This window comes from Ictidomys tridecemlineatus, chromosome 5 (genome assembly GCF_052094955.1).
Source record: "Ictidomys tridecemlineatus isolate mIctTri1 chromosome 5, mIctTri1.hap1, whole genome shotgun sequence".
Lineage (NCBI taxonomy): Eukaryota > Metazoa > Chordata > Mammalia > Rodentia > Sciuridae > Ictidomys > Ictidomys tridecemlineatus.
Genome location: NC_135481.1, coordinates 35,643,398 through 35,669,845, shown reverse-complemented (window position 1 = coordinate 35,669,845; position 26,448 = coordinate 35,643,398). Strand labels below are relative to the sequence as shown.

Below are 26,448 nucleotides of genomic sequence, written 5' to 3'. Positions count from 1 at the left end.
CATAGTAGCTGCCATGTGAGTGGTATAGGGCCACTGGGGACTGCAAGCATATTTGCATTTTAGAAAGATTGTTATCAGCAGAACAAAGACTAGATGGAGCTGGGAGAGCCTGGGCAGGGAACCAGCTCAGTGGACTTTGGAGAGTATCCAACCCCCTACTTTGACCCCCTACTTTGAGTGTGCCAGGACCAGCGGCTAGAACAAAGCCTCTTATGACAAAACAATCAATTGGGAAATCTTTGGATTTCCCTCAAAACACCCTTCAAGTACTCAATGGAAAGGGAATATGGAGGGAGAAGGAAGCAAAACAAGGTCTCCTGTTTACTGTAAGCATTCAGGACAACCCCACAAGGCTCACAGGAGGCCTGGCATGTGGGAGCAGGTGTCAGAGATGCTGCTGAGGACCTGGGGCCAGGCTGCTGACTTCCTCACACTCTGCCCTGACAGCAGGAGGGGGTGGCTTTATCCTTTCTCTACAACTGTCAGAAGCAAGACTAAAAACACTGCTGGCATCTTAACTTCACTTTCTTCTGAAAACTGGGGCCTTTCAAAGAATAATCAGACTTCTCTAAAGTTGACATAAAAACAATGGGAATACAACTTTTCCCCCCAAACAATTTAAAGTACTTTTCAAAGGGGCAAGGTTATCCACAGTTGGTTCAACCATAGTGTAAGGTATTATGGAAACAGAACTTGGTTATTTCCTTTTTTCCTCTTTCCACATATTCTATTTGTTGCATTAAAGTGGTACAAAATGATGGACTTTGTTGCTATATATTCGTAAATGCACACAGTATAACAATATACTTTGGCCAATATCACTCCCCAGTCCCTCCCCACCTCCCACATCCTACATCCCATGTCCTGGTCCCTTTCCTCTACTGATCTCCCTTGATTTTCATAAAATCCCCCCCATCACTTTTCCTTTTTCCTCTGTAGCTTCCACATATGAAGGAAAACATACAACCCTTGACCTTCTGAGTTTGACTTATTTTCCTTAACTTTTTGAGTTTGACTTATATGGCATAACATAATGGTCTCTACAGAACTTTGTTATTTCTTTTGTTTTTCTTCCTTTCTTCCTTCCTTCCTGCACTGAGGATTGAATCCAGGGCTTGGTGCATGCTATGCAAGTGCTCTGCTACAGAGCTACATTCCCAGCCCTGTTATTTCTTTTGCAATAAGACTGAACTTATGTACTATGAGTTGGTTCTCCTTTTTATGGTTATCTTTGTTATACAGAAGAGGAAATTGAGGGCACAACAAGGTTACATAACTGCCAGAAGTACATGCAGGTGCCAGGGAGCCTGCAATGCACGTGGACAGGTGATTCCAGAGTCTGATTTTTCATGGTCCCACTCAGGTTGGCTGAAGGAGGGAAAAGGCATGTTCCCCCGATTTCTCCTTGTATTGAGGCAGTGGCTGCAATGCATGCATGCAAGACTTTGAGGGAATGAATTCAGTTGTACTGGTAGAAGTGGAGAAACTGCGGCCAATAAGGGTACATTTAGGATTATTTGCAAACATCTATTTAGGGAAGGTGAGATAACATTTAGGATGAAAGGAGCACCTGGCACGATCCTATGTGTCCAGAGAATTCTTCCCTGAGTATTTCCATGAGTTACTGTGTAAGGCAGGGGGCCAGGGGGTGAGTGAGCTTAAGGAGAAGAATAGGAGGGAGAATATGTATGAGATCCAGACAGGATTTTGTTATTGTTGTTGTTTCTTTGTCCTGGGGTTGAACCTAGGGGCACTTACCACTGCGATGCATCTCTAGTTCTTTTTTAAAGTTGCTTAGGGCTTCACTAAGGTGCTGGGACTGGTCTAGAACTTGCAATATTCCTGCCTTGGTCTCCCCAGTAACTCCAATTATAGGCAAGTCCCATGATGTCTGGCTTCAGATAGGTATTTCTAACTTGAATTGAAAAGTGCAGAATGGGATGTAGCTCAGCGGAAAAGGGTTTGCCTCACCTGTGCTAAGTCATCAATTTGATCCCCAGCTCCAAAAGAAAAGACAAAAAAAAAAAAAAGAAAAGACAAAAAATAAAAATAAAAGTATTGGAACACTAACATAACTACAGTAAAGAAGTTACTCAGTTCTTTTTTACCTTCTCATTACTATCATTCACAGAAAGGTAAGAAATCCTATTTAGGAAAACTTGAATGTGTCTAAGACTACAAAACATTTTTTTTTTTAACTTCTTGCAGTGCTGGGGTTTATATCTGGGGCCATGTACATGCTAGGCAAGCACTCTACCCCTGAGTCACACCCCTAAGAAGCCTTGGGAGATAAGAAATTGGGTAAATGAAAGCATATCACCACTGAAATCTAAGACTGAAAAAGAGATTAAGTAAATGGGATTTTAACCAACATCATGCCAAGAACCACAATAAAAAAGCAAGGATTTTTAGTAATCTGTATGACAACTTTGTAAAACCTATGGGCTCCACAGTGGTGCGTAGACAATATTTATACATTTATGGGCTGATCTTAATATGGGCTTGTGCTCAGGTAGCATGTCTTCTGTAGATGAGAGGCAGTAAACAAGCCTGAATTATCAAGGTGATTAGAGTTAGCAAGAAAGAGAAAGGTAAAGAAAGGGCGGCAGTACAGGGAAAGTATTTGAAGTTCTCCATGAAGTGTTTCTGCTACCAAGGAAAAAAAAAATTATTAGCACAGCACCATCTAGTGCCTGGAGAAGTTACTGTAGGTTTTTCAGAGAGGTAAGAGCAAAGGGCTTTTTCAGAGATTAGAGGTCATTTCAGTGACCGAGGGCTTACTTGGTTCACCCAACTATTGCTCTGAGTTTGAATCTCCCTAACTCCCCACCCCAAATGCAGTATTCAAACTTAAAACAGCTAGAGGCAAGAATATGAAGATTAGGCTGTATAATCAATCGTCTCTCAGTGCCTGGGAGTTTGCCTAATAACACAACTGGTGGAAGGGTAGAATAGTGTTCCATGTTTGTCTTTAGTTTCAATTTAACTTGCAGTTTAAAATTTCACCCAATATAACAGAAACAACTTTACATAATATTTTCTGATATATAATGTCAGATGTGAACTGGGTGTGGTGGCACATGCCTGTAATCTCAGTAACTTTTGGGAGGCTAAAGCAATAGGTTCATAAATTCAAGGCCAGCCTCAGAAACTTGGTGAGACCCTGTCCCAAAATAAAAAAGTAAAAGGGCTGGAGATTATAGCTCAGTGGCAGAGTGTCCCTGGGTTCAATCCCCGTATTGCAAGGAAAAAAGTCAGATATGAGACCAGTGACTCCATTGGGGAAGGTTTTGGTGACAGTTATCCTAAAATGGCCATTTTTAGATGGAATTCCTTCTTGACTGCCTGCCTTCTTTCCTTCCCTTCTTTTCTGATTCTTCTTTCTTTTGTCCTTCTCTTCCCTTTTTTAAATTGAGGTTAAAAACAAAACAACCAAAACCTGCCTTATCCACCTTTCTTCTACATCAGATTATTATTATTTTTTTTGTTGTTTTTTTTGGTGCTGCTGGAGATTGAACCCAGGAGTACTCTACCACTGAGCTACACCCACGGTCCTTTTAAAAAATTTTAAATTTTAAGTCAGGGTTTTGCTAAATTGCTTAGGATGGCCATGAATTCGACAATCCTCCTACCTCAACCTCCTAAGTAGCTGAGATTATAAATATAATCCCACTCCTGTTCAGATTGCTTCCCGCCCCCCAGTACTGGGGCTTAAACTCTGTGGCACTCAGCCACTAAGCCATATCTCCAGCCATATTTTATATTTTATATAGAGACAAGGTCTCACTGAGTTGCCTAGTGCCTCACTCTTGCTGAGGTTGGTTTTGAACTTGTGATACTCCTGCCTCAACCTCCTGAGCTGCTGGGATTATAGGTGTATGCCACTGTACTGGCTCAGATTGCTTTTTTGTTAATATTTATTTTTTTAGTTTTAGGTGTATACAATATCTTTATTTTATTTTTATGTGGTGCTGAGGATCGAACCCAGTGCCTCACACATGCTAGGCAAGCACCCCACCACTTGAGCCACAAACCCAGCCCTCAGATTGCTTTTTGAACCTGTGAGTTTGCCAGAAACAAATTTATATCTAAGAATGTGTTTTTCCAGGATAGATGATTCTGATATGGAAAGCAGATCCAGAGACCCAGAAGCAGCCCAGATTTCCTTTATGCCTGAGGGCACATCTAGCAGACTTTTTTCTTAGTCCTGGGCAAGTTGGGTGAGTGGATGAGGTTATAAATTAAAGTCAGCTCTTCCTGGGCCTGAAGGTCTCTACCAGAATTGGGCCTTTGGCTTTAGGGCAGTTGGCAGTTTCCCTGGGAGGGAACCCAGCATGGAACAGTATCCCATCCTGTGACATGACACTGGTGGCAGCCAGTGTGGTTCTCTGTAAGATTGTGAACATATGATGTATGCCATTGTTTGGATCATTTGCTCTGTTAGAAAAGTGGTGAAGAGCTGAGTAGGTTTTTCTAGCCTGCCATTCGTTGAGCCCTTCAGTATACACCTACAGCCCGGCAGCAGTATGGTCTGAGCTTACATTAATTTTGTGAAGACTAAATGAAACTCCACTTTAACGTTTTAAAATGGAAAGTGTTATTAAGGTAAAGTTATTATTCAAGCTAAATTACTTTTTCTTTTTCTTTTTTCTTTTTTTAGGAGAACTATCCCGTTCCTGAACCAGGCCCGAATGGTAGGTCCTTGCAAAACTCAACTGGTATTTTTTTCCTTTTGTTTATGTTGGAGACATGTGCCTTATTTCCCTGCCCCACTTTTTTCCTAAATTTATTACTTTTGCCTTCATTAAAAACAAACCAAAGACTATGCATTTGTTAGGTTGAGAACCTAGTCTGTTTTCTACAATATGACTAGATGGGTAGGTTTATCTTGACTGCTACATTAAATAAAAGAAACATTAACAGAACTAGAAAAAAATTATATTATCTGGGCATGGTGGTACACACCTATAATATCCACGATATAGGAGGCAGAGGCAGAAGAATCACAAATTCAAGGCCAGCCTCATCAACCTAGGAAGGCCCTAAGCAACTTAGCAAGACCTTGTCTCAAAATAAAAAATAAAAAGATCTAGGATGTAACTCGGTAGTAAAGTGCCCCTGCATTCAATCCCCAGTATCAAAAAGTAAATAAATATGTAAAGAAAATAAAAATTTACTGAATCATATTACTGACTTATCTCAGGGAGTTTTTGATGCAAAGTGCATGAACCCAAGGCAGAATTGTTCCTCTTTTGACTTAATGACCAATTACCCTATCTACCACATTGGTATTGCCAAATCATGTCTTAACCCTAGCCCAAACATTGAAAAGCAGTCTACAGAACTTGATCTTTTAATTAGCAAAGAGAGCATCTTGCTAGTATTCCCATGAAGGCCAGTGGAGCACTCTAAGCCTTTCTGTCAGGTGGCTGGGGGAGGGGTTGCAAGGAGCCCTGCCCCCTGCCTAAATCAACCAAGTACTGAAAGTGAGCACACTGGGGCAGGGCTCCTGTACCTTTGCTCTACTCCTTGCAGGCCTCTCAGTGGGTGAGCCCTCAGGGTGAGCTGACACATTTCCTGGTGTGGCGTCTACCTGGGGTGGTCATGCCGCCCAGTTGCCTAGGGAAGATCCCTGCTGATTGTTTTCTGATCTCTCCCATCTCCAGAATCCTACTTATTTATAATCTGCAGGACCCTGAAGTAAGGCTGGGAATAGTGGGCTAGAGTATCTATAGATGGGTCATACCCAGCCAAATAGGCCCCCTTTCTGTTTGTCCTTGATGAGTTAGGATATCCTCCCCCACCCTGCCACACCTCATCCCAGAACTGCAGCCTCTGTGTGAACATCAGATTGAAGGCAGCTTTCCTGGTGGCTCTAGAGGTTTGCTACTCAAAGGTCGGTTGAATTTATTGACTTTCAGTGATAAGATACAGTCAATAGTTCTTTCTATCAGTGTTTAGCAAGTGATGTATTTTCAGGGTTTATAGAGTCATACCAAGATATCATGTTCAGAGAAGTGAAGGAGGCACCTCACTGTGTCCTGATATGTTGTTATTGATATGTTGGTTCCAGAGGTGGCCAAACAAGGGCCATACATCTTGCATTCAGAAGGATCCCAGTATAGCTTCTCTCTGAATCTTTCCTCATTTTCTTGTCTCTTGCTATGCTTGAATTGGAAATGGGAAAGAACATATTTTAGTGAGCACCCTAGCAAGTCAGATCTAATCTCTTGCTACAAATTGGTGACTTCAAAAGAGAAAACTCTAAAATAGTTATCCTAATTCAAATGTTTCCCTAATTTTTGGGGGGTGGGAGGTGAGTATTGGGGATTGAACCAAGAGGCACTTAACTACTGAGCCACATGCCCAGTCTTTTTTATTTATTTTATATTTCGTACTGGGACGGAACCCAGGGGTACTTAACCACCGGACCACATCCTCAGCCCTTTTTTTCATATTTTATTCTGAGACAGAATTTTGCTAAGTTGCTAGGACCTCTCTAAGTTGCTAAGGCTAGCCTCGAATTTGTGATCCTTCTGCCTCAACTTCCTGAGTTGCTGGGATTACAGGTGTGTACCACCACATCTGGCTTCCTTACCTTTGATCTCAGAATTCACCCCGCTATGTCTTTCTCTGTTCATGAAAACCAAAGATGAAGAATGTTCTTGAGCCACATCTGCTGGATTTTGCCAATAGTTTTTTTTGTCAACTTGGCTAGGGTATGGTGCCCAGTTGTTTGGTTGGTTAAACACCAGTACAGATGTTGCTGTAAAGGTATTTTTTAGGTATATTTAACATCAGTAAATTTTGAGAAGACCAGATTGTTCCCCACAATGTGGGTGAAGCTCACCCACTCTCAAGAGTAAAGACTGGGCTTTCTTTCTTTATTTTTAATATATATTTTTAAATATATATTTAAAATATATATTTTATATTTATATATTTTAAATATATATTTTTAAATATATATTTTATATTTATATATTTTTTTTTTTTTTCTATAAAACTGTATTAAATTTTATTTTATTTTATTTTTTTTTTTTTTTTTTTTTTTTTTTTTTTTTTTATTGTTGGTCGTTCAAAACCTTACACAGTTCTTAATACATCATATTTCACAGTTTGATTCAAGCGGGTTATGAACTCCCAACTTTACCCCGTATACAGATTGCTGTATCACATCAGTTACCCTTCCATTGATTCACATATTGCCTTTCTAGTGTCTGATGTATTCTGCTGTCAGTCCTATTCTCTACTATCCCCCCTCCCCTCCCCTCCCCTCCCCTTTTCTCTCTACCCCTTCTACTGTAAATCATTTCTTCCATTTGTATTATCTTGTCTTACCCCTCCATTACATATTTCTTGATATATCATATTTCACATTTTGATTCAAGTGGGTTATGCACTCCCATATTGCCCCTTATACAGATTGCAGATTCACATCAGTTTCACTTCCATTGCTTTACATATTGCCATCCTAGTGTCTGTTGTATTCTGCTGCCTTTCCTATCCTCTACTATCCCCCCTCCTCTCCCCTCCCCTCCCCTCTTCTCTCTCTACCCCCACTACTGCAATTCATTCCTCCCCCTTGTATTATTTTTCCCTTTCCCCTCACTTCCTCTTGTATGTAATTTTGTATAAACCTGAGGGTCTCGTTCCATTTCCATGCTATTTCCCTTCTCTCTCCCTTTCCCTCCCACCTCTCAACCCTGTTTAATGATGGTCTTCTTCTTGTGCTGTTCTTCCCTAGTCTGTTCTTAATTACTCTCCTTATATCAAAGAAGACATTTGGCATTTGTTTTTTAGGGCTTGGCTAGCTTCACTGAGCATAATCTGCTCTAATGCCATCCATTTCCCTCCAAATTCTATGATTTTGTCATTTCTTAATGCAGAGTAATACTCCATTGTGTATAAATGCCACATTTTTTTTATCCATTCGTCTATTGAAGGGCATCTAGGTTGGTTCCACAGTCTTCCTATTGTGAATTGTGCTGCTATGAACATCGATGTAGCAGTGTCCCTGTAGCATGCTCTTTTTAGGTCTTTAGGGAATAGACCCAGAAGGGGGATAGCTGGGTCAAATGGTGGTTCCATTCCCAGCTTTCCAAGAAATCTCCATACTGCTTTCCAAATTGGCTGCACCAATTTGCAGTCCCACCAACAATGTACAAGTGTACCCTTTTCCCCACATCCTCGCCAGCACTTATTGTTGTTTGACTTCGTGATGGCTGCCAATCTTACTGGAGTGAGATGGTATCTTAGGGTGGTTTTGATTTGCATTTCTCTGACTGCTAGAGATGGTGAGCATTTTTTCATGTACTTGTTGATTGATTGTATGTCCTCCTCTGAGAAGTGTCTGTTCAAGTCCTTGGCCCATTTGTTGATGGGATTATTTGTTATCTTATTGTCTAATTTTCTGAGTTCTTTATATACTCTGGATATTAGGGCTCTATCTGAAGTGTGAGGAGTAAAGATTTGTTCCCATGATGTAGGCTCCCTATTTACCTCTCTTATTGTTTATATAAAATATATATTTTATGTTTATATATTTTTAATATATATTTTAAATATATAAATATATGTGTCAGCTCACCTCAGGGTGAGCTGACACATTTCCTGGTGTGGCGTCTACCTGGGGTGGTCATGCCACCCAGTTGCCTAGGGAAGATCCCTGCTGATTGTTTTCTAATCTCTCCCATCTCCAGAATGGAAAAAAAAATTATATTAAACTTGGAAAACTGACAACAACAAGATAGTGTTGGTCTCTACATATGTGAACCTTACCTTCCATAAGTTGACATAGTTTGTGGCAAGGGCAGTGTGTAAAGTGTCTGAAAGCCTAGCAGAGCTTTAGGGTCTCGGTCTTTCTAAGGCAGAGCTTTTTCTTGGGGAGATATTTGTAATGCGGTCAGCTCAGTCAGACCAAGTCTGTAATCCTTGAGTGCTTATTTCAGCAGAGAGGCTCAGTAGTATCATTATCTTAAACTTGGAAAACTGACAACAAGGATACCACCAAATTCCCACTTTGTTCAAACCCTTGGAGGGAAATGTCATTTGAAGTCTTTGGATGATTTAAGTAAAGCTGCGGTTTTTTAGAAAACAAGAAACATGAGGAACTCAGTCTGATAGCTCACCATGGATTGCCAAGCTGAGATTCTGTCAGGCTTATTCTTTTGGATAAACAAGAATCAGATAGAGTAGTAATTGTCTGGAAACAGTTATCTCCTGAAAAACAGTTTGTTCTTTTAAGAAGTTGACACATTTCTTCCTCCTAATAATATCTTATTTACACTGTGATTATTGGTTGGGGTTCTCCAGACAAACAGAACAAATAAGATATGTTATGTATGTATATGTATGAGTGTATATATAGAGGTGGGGGAAAGGGAGAAGAAGAGGGAATTTTATTTTAAAGAATTGGCTCATGTGATTGTGGGTGTGGGGACTGACAAATTTGAAGTTGGCAGGGCAGGGCAGCAGACTACAAACTCAGGCAGATTTCTTCTTCCTCTTCCCCTTTCTCCTCCTTTTCCTTCTTCTCCCTGTCTCCTCCTCCTTATCCTCCTCCTCTTCCTCCTCCCTTCCTCTTTCCTCCTTCCTTCTTCTTCCTTTGCAGTACTGGGGGCTGAACTCAAGCCCTTGCATTTGTAAGGAAGGTGCTCTACCATGAGCTACAGTCTCAGCCTTTTCAATTTTGAGTTGGAGTCCTGCTAAGTTGCCCAAGCTCCCCAGCTCAGGCAGGTTTCTATGTTGCAGTCTTGAGGAGAATTCTTTTCCTTTAAGAAACTCCAGGGGCTGGGGTTGTGGCTCAGTGGTAGAGTGCTCATCTAGTGCGGTGAGGCACTGGGTTCGATTCTCAGCACCACATAAAAATAAAATAAAGTTATTGTGTCCACCTATAACTAAAAAATATATATTAAAAATAAAAGAAAGAAAGCCCAGTCTTTACTCTTGAGAGTGGGTGAGCTCCACCCACATTGTGGGGAACAATCTGGTCTTCTCAAAATTTACTGATGTTAAATATACTTAAAAAATACCTTTACAGCAACATCTGTACTGATGTTTAACCAACCAAACAACTGGGCACCATACCCTAGCCAAGTTGACACATAAAATCACCCATCACATACAGTTCACTTGTTCTGTGGAAACTCTTCTATCTTGCCAGACTTAATCAGGATTGCTGTTTCGCTTGTTTTCCTCTGTGGTCTAAATTTTGTACCTGGACCCAGCCTGTCTTCTATCCAGAGAGAAATCATTAGGGCTCTTCAAAGTGATACTGGGGTTGTTTTTTTCCCTCACTTTTTTCTCCTTCTCCTTTCTCTTATCAGAAGTGCTGTTGAAGATGCATTCTGTTGGAATCTGTGGCTCAGATGTCCACTACTGGCAGCATGGTCGAATTGGGGATTTTATTGTGAAAAAGCCAATGGTGCTGGGGCATGAAGCTTCAGGAACAGTCGTAAAAGTGGGATCAATGGTAAAGCACCTAAAACCAGGTCAGCAAAATCCTTCAGCTAACTGATACATGTATTCATTCCACATAATATTTGTGTTTGCTTCCTCTTGACCAGGCACTCTGTTAAGCACTGAGCACAGCAATGAACAAGATAGTGTTGGTCTCTACACATGTGAACCTTACCTTCCACAGCAGGAGACAAACCCAGACAGACAAACAGGTCCTTTGTGGCAGTGTTAAGGGCAGTGGAAGAGAATGCAGGGTGTGATCAGCATGTCTTACCTAGACCTCTGGCTCCTTTGGAAAAGATGCAGTTTACCCAATACCTGAAGCCAAGTGAGAAATAAACCAGATAAAGAGGTAGAGAAAATGTTCCAGGAACAAAAGCCACAAACTACCTCCATGTGCTGAGAATCAAGGCTTTAGATAGAATCTTTGATTTTTTGAAAAAAAAAATGTCTTTTAGTTGTGGATGAACCTTTATTTTTATTTATTTATTTTTATGTGGTGCTAAGAATTGAACCCAGTGCCTCACACATGCTAGGCAAACCCTTTACCACTGAGCCACAACCCCAGGCCCGGAATCTGTGATTTTTATTGGAGGATTGGAAAATAACCAATATTTTCCCTAGATTTGCTTAATTCATTCTGCCTGAGGGGAGGAATTTTTAGCTGTGGCAGACTATGTTGTTCCCTTACCAGTGAACTAAATCCGAATTGTCTTGACATACCCAGTTGTTAGCTTTAACTTTCCTTTGCTAACAATGTCATTATGTCCTGGAGATGATGTCAAATCACTTGGAGGAAGGCAGTGATTAGCAGTATGTGCCATCTTGTGTTAGTCATAAGAGCCTCTAAGCCACATGGAGGGGGATTGGCAAGATCAGAAATTATACATGTGTCCCACTTAGTATTCTTAGGACAGGGCCTCCCTTCATCATTAGTGGAAGCTGAGAAAACTGTAGTGTTACAGGGTTTTCCTAAAGTTGAAAGTCCATAAATTCCAACAATCTCTGATGACTGGTTCTTATGAGACCAGGTCTCTAAATGTAAGTTAAAGCATGGAATGGGGGTCTGCTAAATGTAAGTTCTAACAAGTGTTTAGTCCAGGTCCAGTGTTGTGCCAGATGCTTTAAGAGAGATAAGAAAAGAAAATATATGATTCCTAGAGCTTAGATCTAGTTAGGGAGATCAGACCTTAGGACTTATACCAGTACCAACAAGTAGAGAACAAGACTCTGGCCCTAGAAGTCAAAGGGCAATTGCTATAAGCAGAGGTGGTTGAAGAAGGTGCCTGGAGAAGATAGGTCTTGGAGCTGGACATGTGATAGTAACAATAATAAGAAGGTCAGTATTTTTGATTTGCTATTCATTAATCTCCAAGTTAAACATTTAGAGACAATTATTTATTTCATTCTTGAAACCAGTCTATGAGGTAAGCATTATTATGCTTATTAGTAGATGAAGAAATTAGAGCTTGGTTTTTGTCCCAGGGACACACACTGGTTAGTCTCAGAGCTGAAATTCCCACCCTGTTCTTTCTGACCCTAGAGCAAGTACTCAGAACCATCAGGCTGCCCAGCATTTTTAGATTTGAAGAAGATTTTGTATTTGAGTCAGTGAAGAGGTCATAAAATACTATTTTGGTTAAGAGGAACAGAACAATGAGATTACAGAGGCTATAGTAACTAACCTGTCTGGATTGCTTATATGTCTCTTTTTTCAGAGCAGTTGTTTTTGGTTGGAGAGTTAGTGGACATGATAAAATTGCATAGTTTTTATCAAAGTTCCTCTTTAAAAAACACCATACAACTGTGAATTGTATTATTATAATGTAAAATAATTATAGTAGTAAATTATTACGGTAATAATTTATTCAGTAATAAAATTGAACAATACCTGATCATGGAAAACCTTGAATGTCAAGTTGGAGACATCACCCTTAATGGTATAATTTGCAGAAAGTTCACTGGGCAGCAGAGAAAGTATAGGGAGTCAGAGAGGAAGAAGGAAGAGACGTACAGGTGAGGAATGCATTATAATGGTCTCAAGGGATTTCTGTGAGTACTTTTTTTTTTTTTAAGAATACAAAGCTTTTATTTAAAATGATTCATGAGCTAATTTTTCCCTCCAGGGTTGCTATACCACTGAGTACATTATTGTAAGCCCTTTTTATTTTTTATTATAAGATAGTGTCTCACTGGTTGCTAAGACTATGATTGCAGGCATGTGCCACTGCACTTGCTCATATGCTAATTTTGATTTCAAGTTCTAATCAACTAATCCTAAGAGAAGAAAACTACTCATTGAATATTTCTTAATAGTTATTTACATAATGTAAACTGATAAATCTAAGGCATGGAAATATTTCTAATTTATATATAATCTAACTATCTTTTTTAAAAAAGATCTTTATTTATTTATTTATTTTTTAATGTGGTGCTGAGGATGGAACCCAGGACCTCACATTGCTAGGCAAGTGCTTTACCACTGAGCCACAACCCCAGCCCCCTAATCTAACTATCTTATAGTTTGAAATTCCTCTGCAATAATGCCAGTTCAGATAATTATAATGATAAATACAATAAAAACAAGTGTCCTACTATTATATATTTCTGTCAGTATTATTACCATCACTGCCACTAATGAACACCAGATGTTTAATAGGATCTACACTATTCCATGGATACGTTGTGTTGTGTTCCTGGCAACTTAAATACTCAGGGGTCACTCCAGGGAAACCGAAATAATTGGACTGCGTGAAATAACCACACAAGAGAAAGAAGTACCTTTTTCTTTAGGGGTGCTGTGATGGCTTCTCTGACCTTAAGGGTCTGCAGAAAGAGAGAGAGAGCACGGGCTGACCCCTTTTATTGAGGAGAAGCCATTTAAATGAGGCAAGGAGTCAGGTTTCAAGGGGCTGAGTCTAGCTTCATGATGTCTGCTGTCAGCAGGTTGACTGACATCTAGGAAGGCCACACCCAAAGGCAGAATAAGAGAAGGAGACACACAAAGGGCGTTTCCATGGAACATTCAATTCCAAATAGGGCAAGGTGTAATATCACAAAGGAACAAGTGAGCGTAGCTACCTGACTACCAGGTGAGCGGGGCTACTGTCTATGATTACCTAGGGAACCAGATCACAAGGTGACCGACAATACCACACCCATCAAAAGGGGAGACAAACACTGGTCATGCTGGTCACGTGCTATGTTGGCCGCCTGCAAGGTGGAACACAGAAAGACAGCAGATAGCTTATTCAGAGAGAAGATTGATGGCTGGAGGAGAGATGGGTAGATGCAATGGGAGGGTGGATAGATAAATACAGGACAAAGTGAACATAGCTAAATGCTTCTTGAAGAACCTAGGTAGAAGGTATCTGGATATTTACTTACACAATTCTTTGATCATTGATGTATGTCTCAAATTTTTCATAATAAAAATATAGGGGGGATAAACCTATTGGAGAGCAGTTCTTGGGCTGGGTTTCCAAGCAGGATAATGAGACATAAAAATATGACAGACTAGCTATTCACCAGCCTTGAATATATTACCCTCTATTGTACAGTCTGGGCCTCTACAGGTCCTTGGCCCTCACAGTTCTGCCAACCAGGAATCAGTTGACTCCTAATTATTGTCTAAACACAACCATACTGAACATAAAACAGGCTATAATTATAATTCTTGTCTTTGTAGAGGTCTTGTCCTGTGTTTTCAAAACAAGTGAAGAAAAAACGTCTGCATGCTCCATGCACTAGCTGCCCCTTTCACAGTGGATTTGAGGGGGAAGCCAGACCTGGTTTGCCTTAGATATAGGACTGGTTCTGTGTTTCCCAAGCTGGAAAGTGGCTTGTGGAGCTGGAGAGGCAGGTTGGCTTGTCACAAGGCAGGCCAAACCAGTCTTTGGAGAAGTGGGCTGGCTCTTTCCTCCCAGAATATCATCCTTTTCTGCATCCTGAATTCCTTTTGGAAACACTAGCAGGCTTGGCCTGTCTAGGGTACCCTGGGTCCCCAAGGAGGAGGATGGATCCTTAGGCTAGATTCTTGCATTTGGCATCAGCCCAGGAGCTGGCATGCCTTCACCATATCTCTATCCTGTTCTTGTTTTCAAAGGTTGGAAAACAAGAAGCCAAAGAGGGGTCAGATGACAGTGTGCCACCATATTTTCCTCTCCAGGTGATCGTGTTACTATTGAGCCTGGTGCTCCCCGAGAAAATGATGAGTTCTGCAAGATTGGCAGATACAATCTGTCACCATCCATCTTCTTCTGTGCCACACCCCCTGATGATGGGAACCTCTGCCGATTCTACAAGCACAATGCTGACTTCTGCTACAAGTGAGTGCTCACCATCCAGCTGTGCCATTAGGGACCTCTTTCCCTTTATTTTTTTAGTACTTTTTCTTCTAGTTTCCTGTGGTGATTTCAGCTCAAATTCTAAACATGGGGCATTTCCCTGGCAGGCGTGCCCTTCTTGGTGGTACTGATGAAGGGACTAAAATTGACTCACAGTAATTGGTTTATCATCTTTTAGTTTGGAGCAAAAATAGAAAATTGCAACTCAAATCACTTGAGCCCTATAATCATCTTGGAGAGAACTTGCCATCATCCATCCTTCATTTTGGTTTCTTCTATAGCCACCAGAAAGGGAAACTATAACAGTGACCTTGATAACAACAGCAAACAGTGACAGTGAGGCTTACTGAGGAGGTATAGTGTGGTGTCGGGGCTTGAGTCTTGGCATCCTGGATTCAGGCCCTCCTTGTGAGTGACTTTGGGGAGATAATTTAACCTTCCCCTGCTTCACTTTTTAATCACCAGAAGACTAAAGAGGGCAGTGCATGTAAAGCCACATCTACTATTACCACATGCCTGCCTTTATGCTAATAAGTGCTTTATATGTGAATCTTATTTAACCTTCCCAGGAGTAATGGTGAGGTGGCACTGTTTTGCACTTTTTTTTAAGTATATTTTTTTAAGTTATTGATAGACCTTTTTTTATTTATTGAACCCAGTGCCTCATGTATGCCAGGCAAGTAAGCTGTTTTGCACTTTTTATACAAGCGTTTACTGAGGCAGATGAAGGCTAATGGATTCAGGTACAGAGCAGAGCCAGGAGGCAGACATCCCCATGCCCTGTGTCTACTAATCTACTACAACTCATGCCTGAAATAGTCTTGAGTTAAGAAGCTGTGTTCTAAAGAAACTAGGTGTTGCACAGTCCTCATGAGTTTCTGCTTTGGAGCTCTGGGGTGCTGATGGCCTCCTCTTCCTCTGACCTGACCCAAGTGTGTTTTCCTTCTATCCCAGCCTGGCCCCAGTGGTGGCTATCAGCCAATATAGGGCTTGTCCAATGGAAACGGCGTGCCATTCCCAGGGGCAGTCTAACAGATCTGAGTTTTTCTAGTGCTCACTGGAAGCCTTGAGAGGAGTTGTAGGCCAGAGACCTTGTGATGAGTTTAAGTCAACACCTGGCTTACTTCAGAAGAAAGCAGGTTTTTGTGGGCCGAGTTCACCTATCAGCAAGTGGTTCCTGAATCAGCCTGTCTTTTCCTGGGCCCTTTCCAAATCAAGGTGTACACAGTGTTTTCATGGAAGGAGGAAGAGCACAGTGGTAAAGCTCAAGACTAACCACTAGTCTCTGCCATTTACTCACCGTGTGACCTCAAGCAAGTTCTTTAAATTTTATAATCTCAATATCATTGGCGTAAAATGGGCATTATAATAGTATCGTTCTCACGGAACAGTTGATAAGATTTAATGAGAAAGAAATAGTAGATACTCAGCACAAAGCCTGGTGCTCAATAAATGACACCAAGGTATGTCTTAGCCATGGTCTTGTGGTCTGGGAGACGGAGGTATAGGATTAGGTCTGAGAAGGGAGCCTTGTGCTGAGGATAGGGTGGTGGTAGTTTGTAGGGAATAGCGTGTGGTAGTGAGGGGGTTCTGGTTAGTAGTGGCAATAGGAGGGTTGAAGAAAGTCTTTGGGTGTCATGTACAGCTCACCTCTCCTCTCCTCTTTCCCTAGCATAGCCCTGGGCCTTAGTCTGCTTCATGCTCCCTCTTGGCTTCTTGATCATCCTTTAACCACTTTTGTCTGTTCCCCAAACACTATTGTAAAATCATCAAACTACCTTGCTATTTATTCTCTGGTGTTTATAAAGTCCAAAAAAGTTAAGGCTAGAAAGAAACTTGGAGTCCTGTCATTCCCATTCCCTGTCAGTTCCCACTGGACAATATCGGGGAGGGAGGACCCAGTGACCTTCCCATGGTCAATGGCAGAGGGGCTAGCCCCAGCACTCCTCATGCCTTCTGTGTTTTTGCCTCCATGCCCAGAGGTTTTCTCATATAGTTGGCTGTGTTGGGTACAGGTATGAGAAGGCAGCTTCTATCTGATGGGTAGAACTCTCAATCAACCAGATGACAGCCTAACTCACCACCATTCCCATCCATACCTCCACCCACTTTTCTTTGGTGTTTTTTGTTTTTGTTATTAGTCCCCCCCACTCCACCCTCTTCCTGTAGTACTAGGGGTTGAACCCACTGAGTACATCCCCAACCTTTTTTATTTATTTATTTTTTTGAGATAGGGTCTTGCTAAATTGCTGAGGCTGGCCTTGAACTTCCAGCCTCCTGCCTCAGCCTGTTGGGTAGCTGGGATTACAGGTATGCGCCACCATGCCCGCTCTTTGATGTTCTTATTCCAAGGGAAATCAGAGACAAGATACCAGGAGCACTCAGTTTAGAGCCATTCTGAGCTCTGTGGGAGGCCCAGCTGTGAAGAGGCAGTGGGATTCCTTAAAAGGGTTTAGGAGTCTTTATTATTTCATTATAAAACTTTTTCCTTTATATGGAATCAGCACCTGTAGGGTGACTAGGGTTTGAACAGCAGTCAGAATGAGAATGAGTTGGAGTGGGGGAAATTATGTGAGAGAAGCAGAGGGGAGGGAAGGGGGAGAAGCCAGCTGAACATAGGCCTTGTGATTTATTCTGTCAAGGATGGTAACAATAGCAAAAAGACTGTGGAGATGAACATAATGTTGGGCTACCATGTTGATTTTCTGTTTATAAGTTGAAGGTTTTCATGTTTCTGTGTGTAGAGATTTTGAGGGCATTATGTAAATACTGGACAATGATGAATTAGTCAAAATTAGCTATTAGCCATAGAACTGCTTGTACCAAGAGGGAGCTGATGTGGGCCAGGCAGAACGTGTGGAATCAGGACACTGGTTCAAGTCTTGATTAGAACCAACCTTGTAACCTTGGGCAAGTCTCTTAATGTCATTGAGCTTCAGTTTCCTCTAATGTAAAATCAGGTAAAAAGAAAGCCTGTCCTTCCTGCCTGACAGGGTTATCCTGTGGATTAGATGAGATAATGGACTAGAAAACTGTCTAATCCGTAAAGCCTTTTGCAAATGTTTGCTGTCTACATCAGTGGGATTGTTGATGAGGTGGAGATGCCAGTGGATTCAGAAGTGAAAACCAAGAACCCAGTGCTGAAAGTGATATAGCATTTAATCAGCTATGTGGAACAGGCCCTGTTCCCTTCTTAACCACTCCTGGGACAGCCAGGCAGCTGCTGTCACCAGATGTGGTTTTTCTGGAATGGGGACAAGTACCAGAATGATGCCCACTGTTAAGTCACTGATCTTCAAAGCTGCTGATAGTTGAGATTGTTTGCTAAAGTGAAGCATGACACATGGAAAGTTTGAAAAGATGATGAGATGCTGGAATGTTGGCTATGTTAACCCCTTGTTAAATGAACTTCTATTAATGACAACCACTCCATACCTTAGCTTGAGTAGCACATTACAAAATAATATGGAGTTAGGTGCAGTGGCACAAGCCAATAATCCCAGTGTCTTGAAAGGCTGAGGTAGTAAGATCACAATTTCAAGGCCAGGGCCAGGGATGCATCCCAGTGGTAGAGTGCCATTGAGTTTAATCGTCAGTACTGCAAAAACAAACCAATAAATAAACAAAATCACAATGTAGGTTGGGGGTGTAGCTCAGTGGTAGAGCACTTGCCTAGCATGCACAAAACCCTGAGTTCAATCCCTAGCACCACAAAAGGCAAACAAATTAAAGCATGGTTTGATCACATTCACTGAAGTGATTTCTCCAAAAAAAAAATCATTTTCATCGGGGGAAGAATAAAATGGGTTCTGGAATCAGACATTACTGACTTCTAATTGGAATTTTGTGAGCTCCTCATTATCTTTGGACCTTTGGGGCAAGTCATTTAACCCTTTAAACTCAGTTTCCTGAAAATGGAAATAGTAGTACCCACTACAGAACTATTCTGAGATTGACATGAGTGAATGTGTGTAAAGTGCTTAATGTATTACTCTGCACATTAATAAGTGCTCAATATTAGCTATTGTTACTGTTATAGTGACATTGGACATATACAATATAATTTTTTTTACTTTATAAATTTTTAAATTTGTTTTAATTAGTTATATATGGCAGTAGAATTCATTTATGCACTTTGCAATATCATACATAAATGGGGTATAAGTTCTCATTTTTCTGATTGTACTTATTGTAGAATCACATCAGTCATGCAGTCATATATGTAATAAGGTAATAATGTCTATTTCATTGTACTATCCCTCTTCTCGCTATCCCCTCCCCTCCCTTCATTCCCCTCTACTTAATCTAAAATAACTCTGTTTTTCCTTACACTGCCCCCCCTTATTGTGAGTTAGCATCCACATATCAGAGAAAATATTCAGCCTTTGGTTTTTTGGCATTGGATTATTTTGCTTAGCATGATATTCCCCAACTTATTTATTGGCAAATGCCATAATTTCATTTTTCTTTAAAGCTGAGTAATATTCCACCGTGTATGTGTACCACATTTTTTTTGTCCATTCTTCTATTGAAGGGCACCTGGGGTTGGTTCCATAGTTTAGCTATTTGTGAATTCAGCTGCTATAAACATTGATGTGGCCATGTCACTATAGTATGCTGATTTTAAGTTCTTTGGGTATAAACCGAGGAGTGGGATAGCTGGGTCAAATGGTGATTCCATTCCAAGTTTTCTGAGGAATCTCCATACTGCTTTCCATAGTGGTTGCATCAATTTGCAGTTCTGCCAACAATGTATGAGTGTACCTTTTTCTCTACATCCTCACCAACATTAATTTTGCCTCTATTCTTGATGATTGCCATTCTGAGTGGAGTAAGATGAAATCTTAGAGTGGTTTTGATTTATATTTCTCTAATTGCTAGAGATGTTGAACATTTTTTCATATATTTATTGATTGATTGTATTTCTTTTTCTGTGAAGTGTTTTTAGTTTTTTAGCTGATTTATTGGTTGGGTTATTTGTTTTTTTTGGTGTTAAGTTTTTTGAGTTCTTTATATATCCTAGAGATTAATGCTATTGTTGCTATTTTACTTAATCTAGAAGATCTAACTGTGCATGTTGAATGACTCCTCAGGCTTCCCGACAATGTCACCTTTGAGGAAGGGGCCTTGATTGAGCCACTCTCTGTGGGAATTTATGCCTGCCAGCGAGGTGGAATCTCCCTGGGGAAGAAAGTCCTTGTGTGTGGAGCTGGTAAGAAACAGTTGACACTTCATTATGGATGCAGTGACTGAGGATATGGGGACCTCTTGTCCATCTTATTCCCCTTGAAAGACTGGGATTAGTTCTAGAATCTTTCTGAGTAGGGTAGGATTATAGTGTTTCATTCCCTCAGTGACTAGCACTTTGCTGAATAACTAAAATGTCTGCAGACATGATAATAATTAGATTTCCTAGGCAACATAACCCTTTTATTCATTTTAGGAATGAATTCTGGGGCTGGGGTTGTGGCTCAGTGGTAGAGCACTTGCCTAGCATGTGCAAGGTACTGGGTTTTGTCCTCAGTAGTACATAAAAATAAATACATAAAATAAAGGTATTGTGTCCAACTACAACTAAAAAAAAGTATTTAAAAAAGAATGAATTCTACTGGGCATTGTGGCACACATCTGTAATCTCAGCAGCTTGGGAGGCTGAGGCACAAGGATTGCAAATTCAAAGCTAACCACAGCAAAAGCCAGGAACTCATTGAGACCCTGTCTCTAAAATAAAAATACAAAATAGGGCAGGGGATGAGGTTCAGTGGCCTAGTGCCCCTGAGTTCAAGCCCTGGTATCTACCCAAAAATGAATTCAATGATTGTTTTTGAACCTGTGGCAAACCTAGGAAAATGCTTTTGATTTCCTGATATTAAAGGAAAAGATAAGTTTTGGAACTTTGGAGTCACACCAGAAAAGTGATGGCCAAACCCCGTCCATGAACTGTGAATGCAGAAGTGAATGAATGTATTTTTTTTCTAGGGGAGCTCATAAAGTTGGTTTCAAGGGTGTGTACAAAACATGAACCCAAAAGATATTCTTTTTTTGCTCCATTTTGTGGTTCTAGATTTTATATTAAAGCCACAGTGCCACCTAATATGCAGATTCTGTGGCGAAACAGGTGATTTGGGGCTAGTTCATGGATACCTGAATATCCTGAAGATGGTCAACCCAGAGAGCCACCACACTTAAGGATTCCCTCCAGAGGATCTTTGGAGGACACCCAGAAAGGGTATTTCTCTTGGGGAAACATGATGATTTCTTATGAAGTTTAGGGTAGGAAAACATCTGAACCTTCTGGTTCTAATATGCTGAAAAAGTATAAATCCTCTGGGTTTTGAATTTATCTTCAAGCAATGCCCAAGTATAAGTGGAAAATTTATAGTGCTGAGTTATAGGAAAATCAAGTAGAACCTAGTGCTAGGAGCATGTTTCATATATAGAACATTTACCTCTGCATTCACAAACCGTTGTTAAGGTCTTAATATGTGCCAGGTGCTGGGCTAAATGATAGCAATACAAAAGATACAATTCTTGGCCATGGCCTGGGCAAGGGAATGAGCTGATATATGATAATACACAAACTTCTCCCTTTTTCTGTTTTGCTTAGGGCCAATTGGGCTGGTCACTTTGCTTGTGGCCAAGGCAATGGGAGCAGCTAAAGTTGTAGTGACTGGTAAGATTTTCTTAAAATTTCCTTGAGGGTGAAACATCTGGATCCACAGTTTAGGGCAGAGGCATGAGATACATTCTCTTCCTATGTTAGTCTATTTCCTGTTTCTGTAAAAAAAATAAAATAAATACTGGAGACTGGGTACTTTTAAAGAAGAGGTTTATTTAGCTCACCATTTGGAGGTTGAAAGTCCAAGATTGGGCAGCCCCATTAGTTTGGCCTCTGGTGAGGGCCCCTGGGCCCATAGCATCACAGTGGCTGGAGCATGTGTGAAAGAGATCATATGATGAGACAGGAGACCAGAGAGATTCAAAGGTCAGACTTACTACTTTCAGGAGAATTAACTCACTCTGCAAGACTAGCATTAATCCCTTCTGTTGGCAGCACTCGCAAGGACTTAATTACCTTGTACTAGGTCCCACCTTCAAACTTCCATGTAGGATACCAGGCCTCTGGCACATGAACTTTTCAGGGACAAACCACATCCAAACAATGGGTTCTGATTCTAAGGGGGCTCCTTCTTTCTCTGGGTTTTAGGGTTGAAAAGTCTACATAGGTATGACCAACTCGGGATGGAGCCTTTTGTGAAAGGAAGGAGTAGCTACTCTGGAGAAGAGGTTGTGTCTCTTTCTGTGTGGACCTCCTACTTTCCTCTCAGTTCTAAAAGGAAACTTAGCTCTTGGTCTTTTTTTTCAAGCTTAGGAGATCAAGAGGATGTATTTGTATGTGGGGAGTTGGTGGTGTGCATCATAAACCCATCTATCCATATGTACATGCATACATAAGGTTTTATGTGTGCGTGTGTGTGTGTATGTAAAAAGTATGAAAATGTGTGTAGCTGTGTGGTATTTGTGGGGCTTTGTGAAGATGTAGAAGGGTGTCGATTATGTGTCTTGTGTGAGAAGGAATTTATGAACATGTGTGTGTGTGTGTGTGTGTGTGTGTGTTATGTGCAACAGTGTGTAGGGGTCAGAAGCACCTCTCACTACACTGGAGCTTGCACTTCTGTTTTTTTTTTTTTTTTCTAATCAGTCATTTGATTTCTCAGTTTAAAAGAAACTTTTGCTCATCTTTAGATCTGTCTGCCTCTCGGCTGTCCAAAGCCAAGGAAGTTGGGGCTGATTTCACTCTTCAGGTCTCCAAGGAGAGCCCTCAGGAAATCGCCAGTAAAATAGAAAATCTACTGGGGTGCAAGCCAGCTGTCACCATTGAGTGCACAGGGGCAGAGTCCTGCATCCAGACGGGCATCTACGTGAGTGAACTGCGGGCGACAAACTGTCGGGCTGCTTTGGGGAATCAGCGTAGGGCAGTGAAGGGAACAGAAGTGAGAAGTCCCACTGTCAGGATTCTCCACCCACTGGCTGTTTGATCCCCAAGCAGAATTGGTTAGTCTCTCAGCATTTTGTTTTCTTGTCTGGAATGCAGAGATAGTAACTCTTACCATGGAGTCACAGGGTACCCAACATAATGACAGACACACATGAATGATGTTAGTAGCTTGCAGCTTTAGGATGGGGTTGCCTTCAAGGTCATTTCATGGTCGTTAAGGTACCCTCTTGGTAAAACCATCAACAGGAGGAACAGCTAGTCATGTCTTAGTTGTGTGGTAAATCCCTATCTTGTTTTATTGGGGAAAACTGTACTTTTGGGTCACTGTTGATACAAAGTGACAGCCATTGATTAAGTTAGTCACAAAGGTGAGGTGAATTTTCAGGGCCACAGTGGCTAGTGTTGTGCTCTTTCCTGGAACGTATAAGCTGCATATGTCTGATTTGCTCCTTGAGGACCCATCCCATCAGCAATTCATGGAAACTGACAGGCGTTGTAGGTAAGGGGAGGGAGGAGCAATGACAGATCAGAGTATGAGGAAAAAGGGAGAAAGAGAATAACTTCTAGATTCCAAGTCTTACTGTATGCCAGGTCCTCTTCTAGGTACTTTATATACATGAGGCCTAATCTGTGCAATAGCTCTGAAAATCATTTATCATTTTATGTGGAGAGGGTCCTGTAGACTTTGCTTCAAGCATATGACTCTAAGTGACTGAGTCAGGTTCAAGTGCATCCTGCCTGCTCCAGAGCTTCCCCTATTCTGCCCTGCTGCTCAGGAGAGGAAGGGAAAGAGTAGATGAGCAAATGTGCTAGGATGGGAGGGCCTAGGCTGGGGAGGGCAGCAAGCCAGGGACCCCTGCCCCACCTTCTAGACTGCTTCCTCCCAATAGTGTGGGCTTCTGCCTTCCTTCTGAGTCACACAAGGTTACTTTGCAGCATGTGAGATATTCTGGGTAAACTCACACCTACAGCTGTGGCATACCCACAGGCCCAGCATCCTGGAAGAGCTACCTAGCCCTCCTCCTACCAAAATGCCCAGAGGCATTGGGGGCTAAGGACATAGTAGAAGGAAGGAGCAAGTAGCATTTTACCCTGTCCTGAGTTACAACTAGAATGAGCTAGCCCTTGGCTCTCTGATATAGACAGGTTGCCATATGGGAAAGGGCAAAGAGAAACCAAAACTCAGATGATGGGATGTGTGTCATCTCCATTTGTTGCCAGTGGGGGCCTGTCTGCCAGGCATGGAGGTGAATGTAATCCTATGGCCTTACCAGGCCTGAAGAGATGTCTGATCTAGGGAGTAGCACCAAATATAGACATACCTGAGCATCACTTTCCTGCGCAGGTGATAACTGCATGGTGTTTGGGAGGAGGTATGGCATTATGCCTTGGGGTAGAATTAATGTCACCTTGGTCTAGACATCACATCCACAGCAGAGTGGTCAGGTAGTCTCAACATTCCTTGACCTATGATCAGAAATTGCTGGACCCTGGCATCCTGGAGTGGCTAGTTTGTGGTAGAGAATTGCTGATGGGGAAGAAGTTTTCCTGGAAAATTTCTCAGTCAATAGCTTTTGTGGCTTACCCACAACTTTGACCCCTTTCTCCCATATTCCTCTGTGAACAGCAGGATCTTCCTGATTCATTTATGTTCCCTGGTGGCTTGTAAGTAATTCTGTGTATCAGTAAAAACACAAAACAGCCAAATGTTGAGACCACACTAGCTGAGCACTGTGATTGTTACACACAAGAGACTGGCTGAGAGGACAAGTCACTTCTAGCACTGCAGCTTCTGAGTGCTAGAAGTCAGTGCACATGGCTGCAACCTAGAGCCCTACCTTTGCTCCTGGTACTGCAAGCCTCTCTTCATGGTGTATCCTTCCCCTCCAAGAGTGGATTGGGCCATGCGCCTTTGTGTAACTCTGTTTATCACTTGGAATATTTCTGGTAAGTGATTGTTGCTCCTTCTGATTATCATGAAAACTTAACCGTGAATGGATTGTCCATTTTTCTTTCTCTCACAATATAGAGCACAGTGATCCCCAGAAAGCTCTGGAGGGGGCACAATACTCACGTGGAGTTACATGAAAATTGTCAGGAGAAGTTCTGCCACCTCTGACCCTCCTTTGAGTGGTCCAGGGAGTATGTTACTAGAATCTATAATTCCATGTCCTTAGCAGAGCACTCATTTTCCAGATAAATATTCAGGGAAGACCAAATCCATTATGGCTGGGACTATTGGGATGAATGCCTCTGGAACAAAAACATTTCTGCAAACCTGCTTGTAGGAAGATGCTTTTAAACTTTATAATTCCAAAAGCCCATTTGTACAGTAGCTGGTAGTTTTTTTACTGTTGGTGAGGTCAGAGGGTTGTTGCTTAGAGGTGTATGAAAGGCCTACCTTGTGGAGGGGTGGTCTGCAGGAAGAGCAAGTGTCAAGACATGGAAATCGGGTGGGGTTGTAACTCAGTGGGAGAGCGTTTGCCTGTGAGGTATGAGGCACTGGGTTAGATCCTCAGCACCACGTAAAAATAAATAAATAAATACAGAAATAGATAAATAAAATAAAGATATTGTATCCATCTACAACTAAAAAATTAAAAAAAAAATACTGATGCCAGTATTTGGTGCTGTATTTATAAAGCTTTGGAAGATGTTCTCTTGGTCAAGTGTATTATTTCAGGTTATTTAAAGATGATAATGTTTGCTCTGCTGCTTTGTTGAGTTTTTTCCTCGTGTTCTGCAGCATAGCAGGACTCATATTCTCTGAAATTTTTGGATATTCACCTGATGTAGTCAGAAGACATTTGTGTGACAATAGTGTGTTAACATAAATTGTATATCCACATTCTCTTACCTTCTGAGTTTTCCTTTCTCTTCAGGCCACTCGTTCTGGTGGGACTCTGGTACTTGTGGGAATGGGCTCTGAGATGACCACTGTACCCTTAGTGCATGCAGCCGTCCGAGAGGTGGATATCAAGGGCGTATTTCGATATTGCAACACGTGAGTATGTTGTGGGTAAGCCAGGGTGGCCAGCTGCCAGCAATACCGGGGCAGGCCCCACACTGACTCTGGGACCTGTTTATTCATGAGGGGCACTCCCTGACCACACTGACTGCTATGTGATATGATAGAGATCCAAAGAGAAAACATGTACTTCTCAAACAGAGGGAGGGACATACAGAGAGGGGATTTTGAAGCATGCTCTCATTAGCTGTCTGCCACTCTTTATCCAGCCCTCTCTTTTCTTTTTTCTTATGAGGCCAGACCTCCATTTTCCCTCTTCAATGGGAAGAAGGAAAGAAAGGAAGAGAGAGAGAGAGAGAGAGAGAGAGAGAGAGAGAGAGAGAGAGAGAGAGAGAGAGAAGAAATCAAGTCCCTTTGCCCTCATTTTTGAATTCCAGGGCCCATCCTGGGGAACTAGAGGGCCTTAATTCACCTCACCCTTGTTCCTCAGCTTCAGCCTTTCCCCTTTGAGGGTCCACTGTCTGGGACATCCTGCTCTAGCAATGTCCCTTACTCCCAACTTAAGAATCTATAATTCCATACCTTCAGCTAAGTACCATTTTTCCAATAAGCTCTGCCAACCTGAACTGGCAGTGGGGTGACTTGATTATCCTGAACTGCCTCCCTGAGGCCTG

The 26,448-nt window shown here is 41.6% G+C and overlaps 1 protein-coding gene across 7 annotated transcripts in view; it reads left to right on the top strand.

Moving 5' to 3' along the window:
- Nucleotides 1–26,448, top strand: part of Sord (sorbitol dehydrogenase) — a 58,217-nt gene that overhangs the window by 8,629 nt on the left and 23,140 nt on the right. For all 7 annotated transcript variants that reach the window (XM_078049681.1, XM_078049682.1, XM_021726509.3 and 4 more), the window contains 7 exons: nt 4,661–4,694; nt 10,329–10,493; nt 14,630–14,789; nt 19,901–20,019; nt 21,415–21,480; nt 22,554–22,729; nt 25,689–25,810. In XM_078049681.1, coding sequence (XP_077905807.1) covers nt 4,661–4,694; nt 10,329–10,493; nt 14,630–14,789; nt 19,901–20,019; nt 21,415–21,480; nt 22,554–22,729; nt 25,689–25,810 — 842 coding nt within the window. The remainder of the gene's footprint in view (nt 1–4,660; nt 4,695–10,328; nt 10,494–14,629; nt 14,790–19,900; nt 20,020–21,414; nt 21,481–22,553; nt 22,730–25,688; nt 25,811–26,448) is intronic.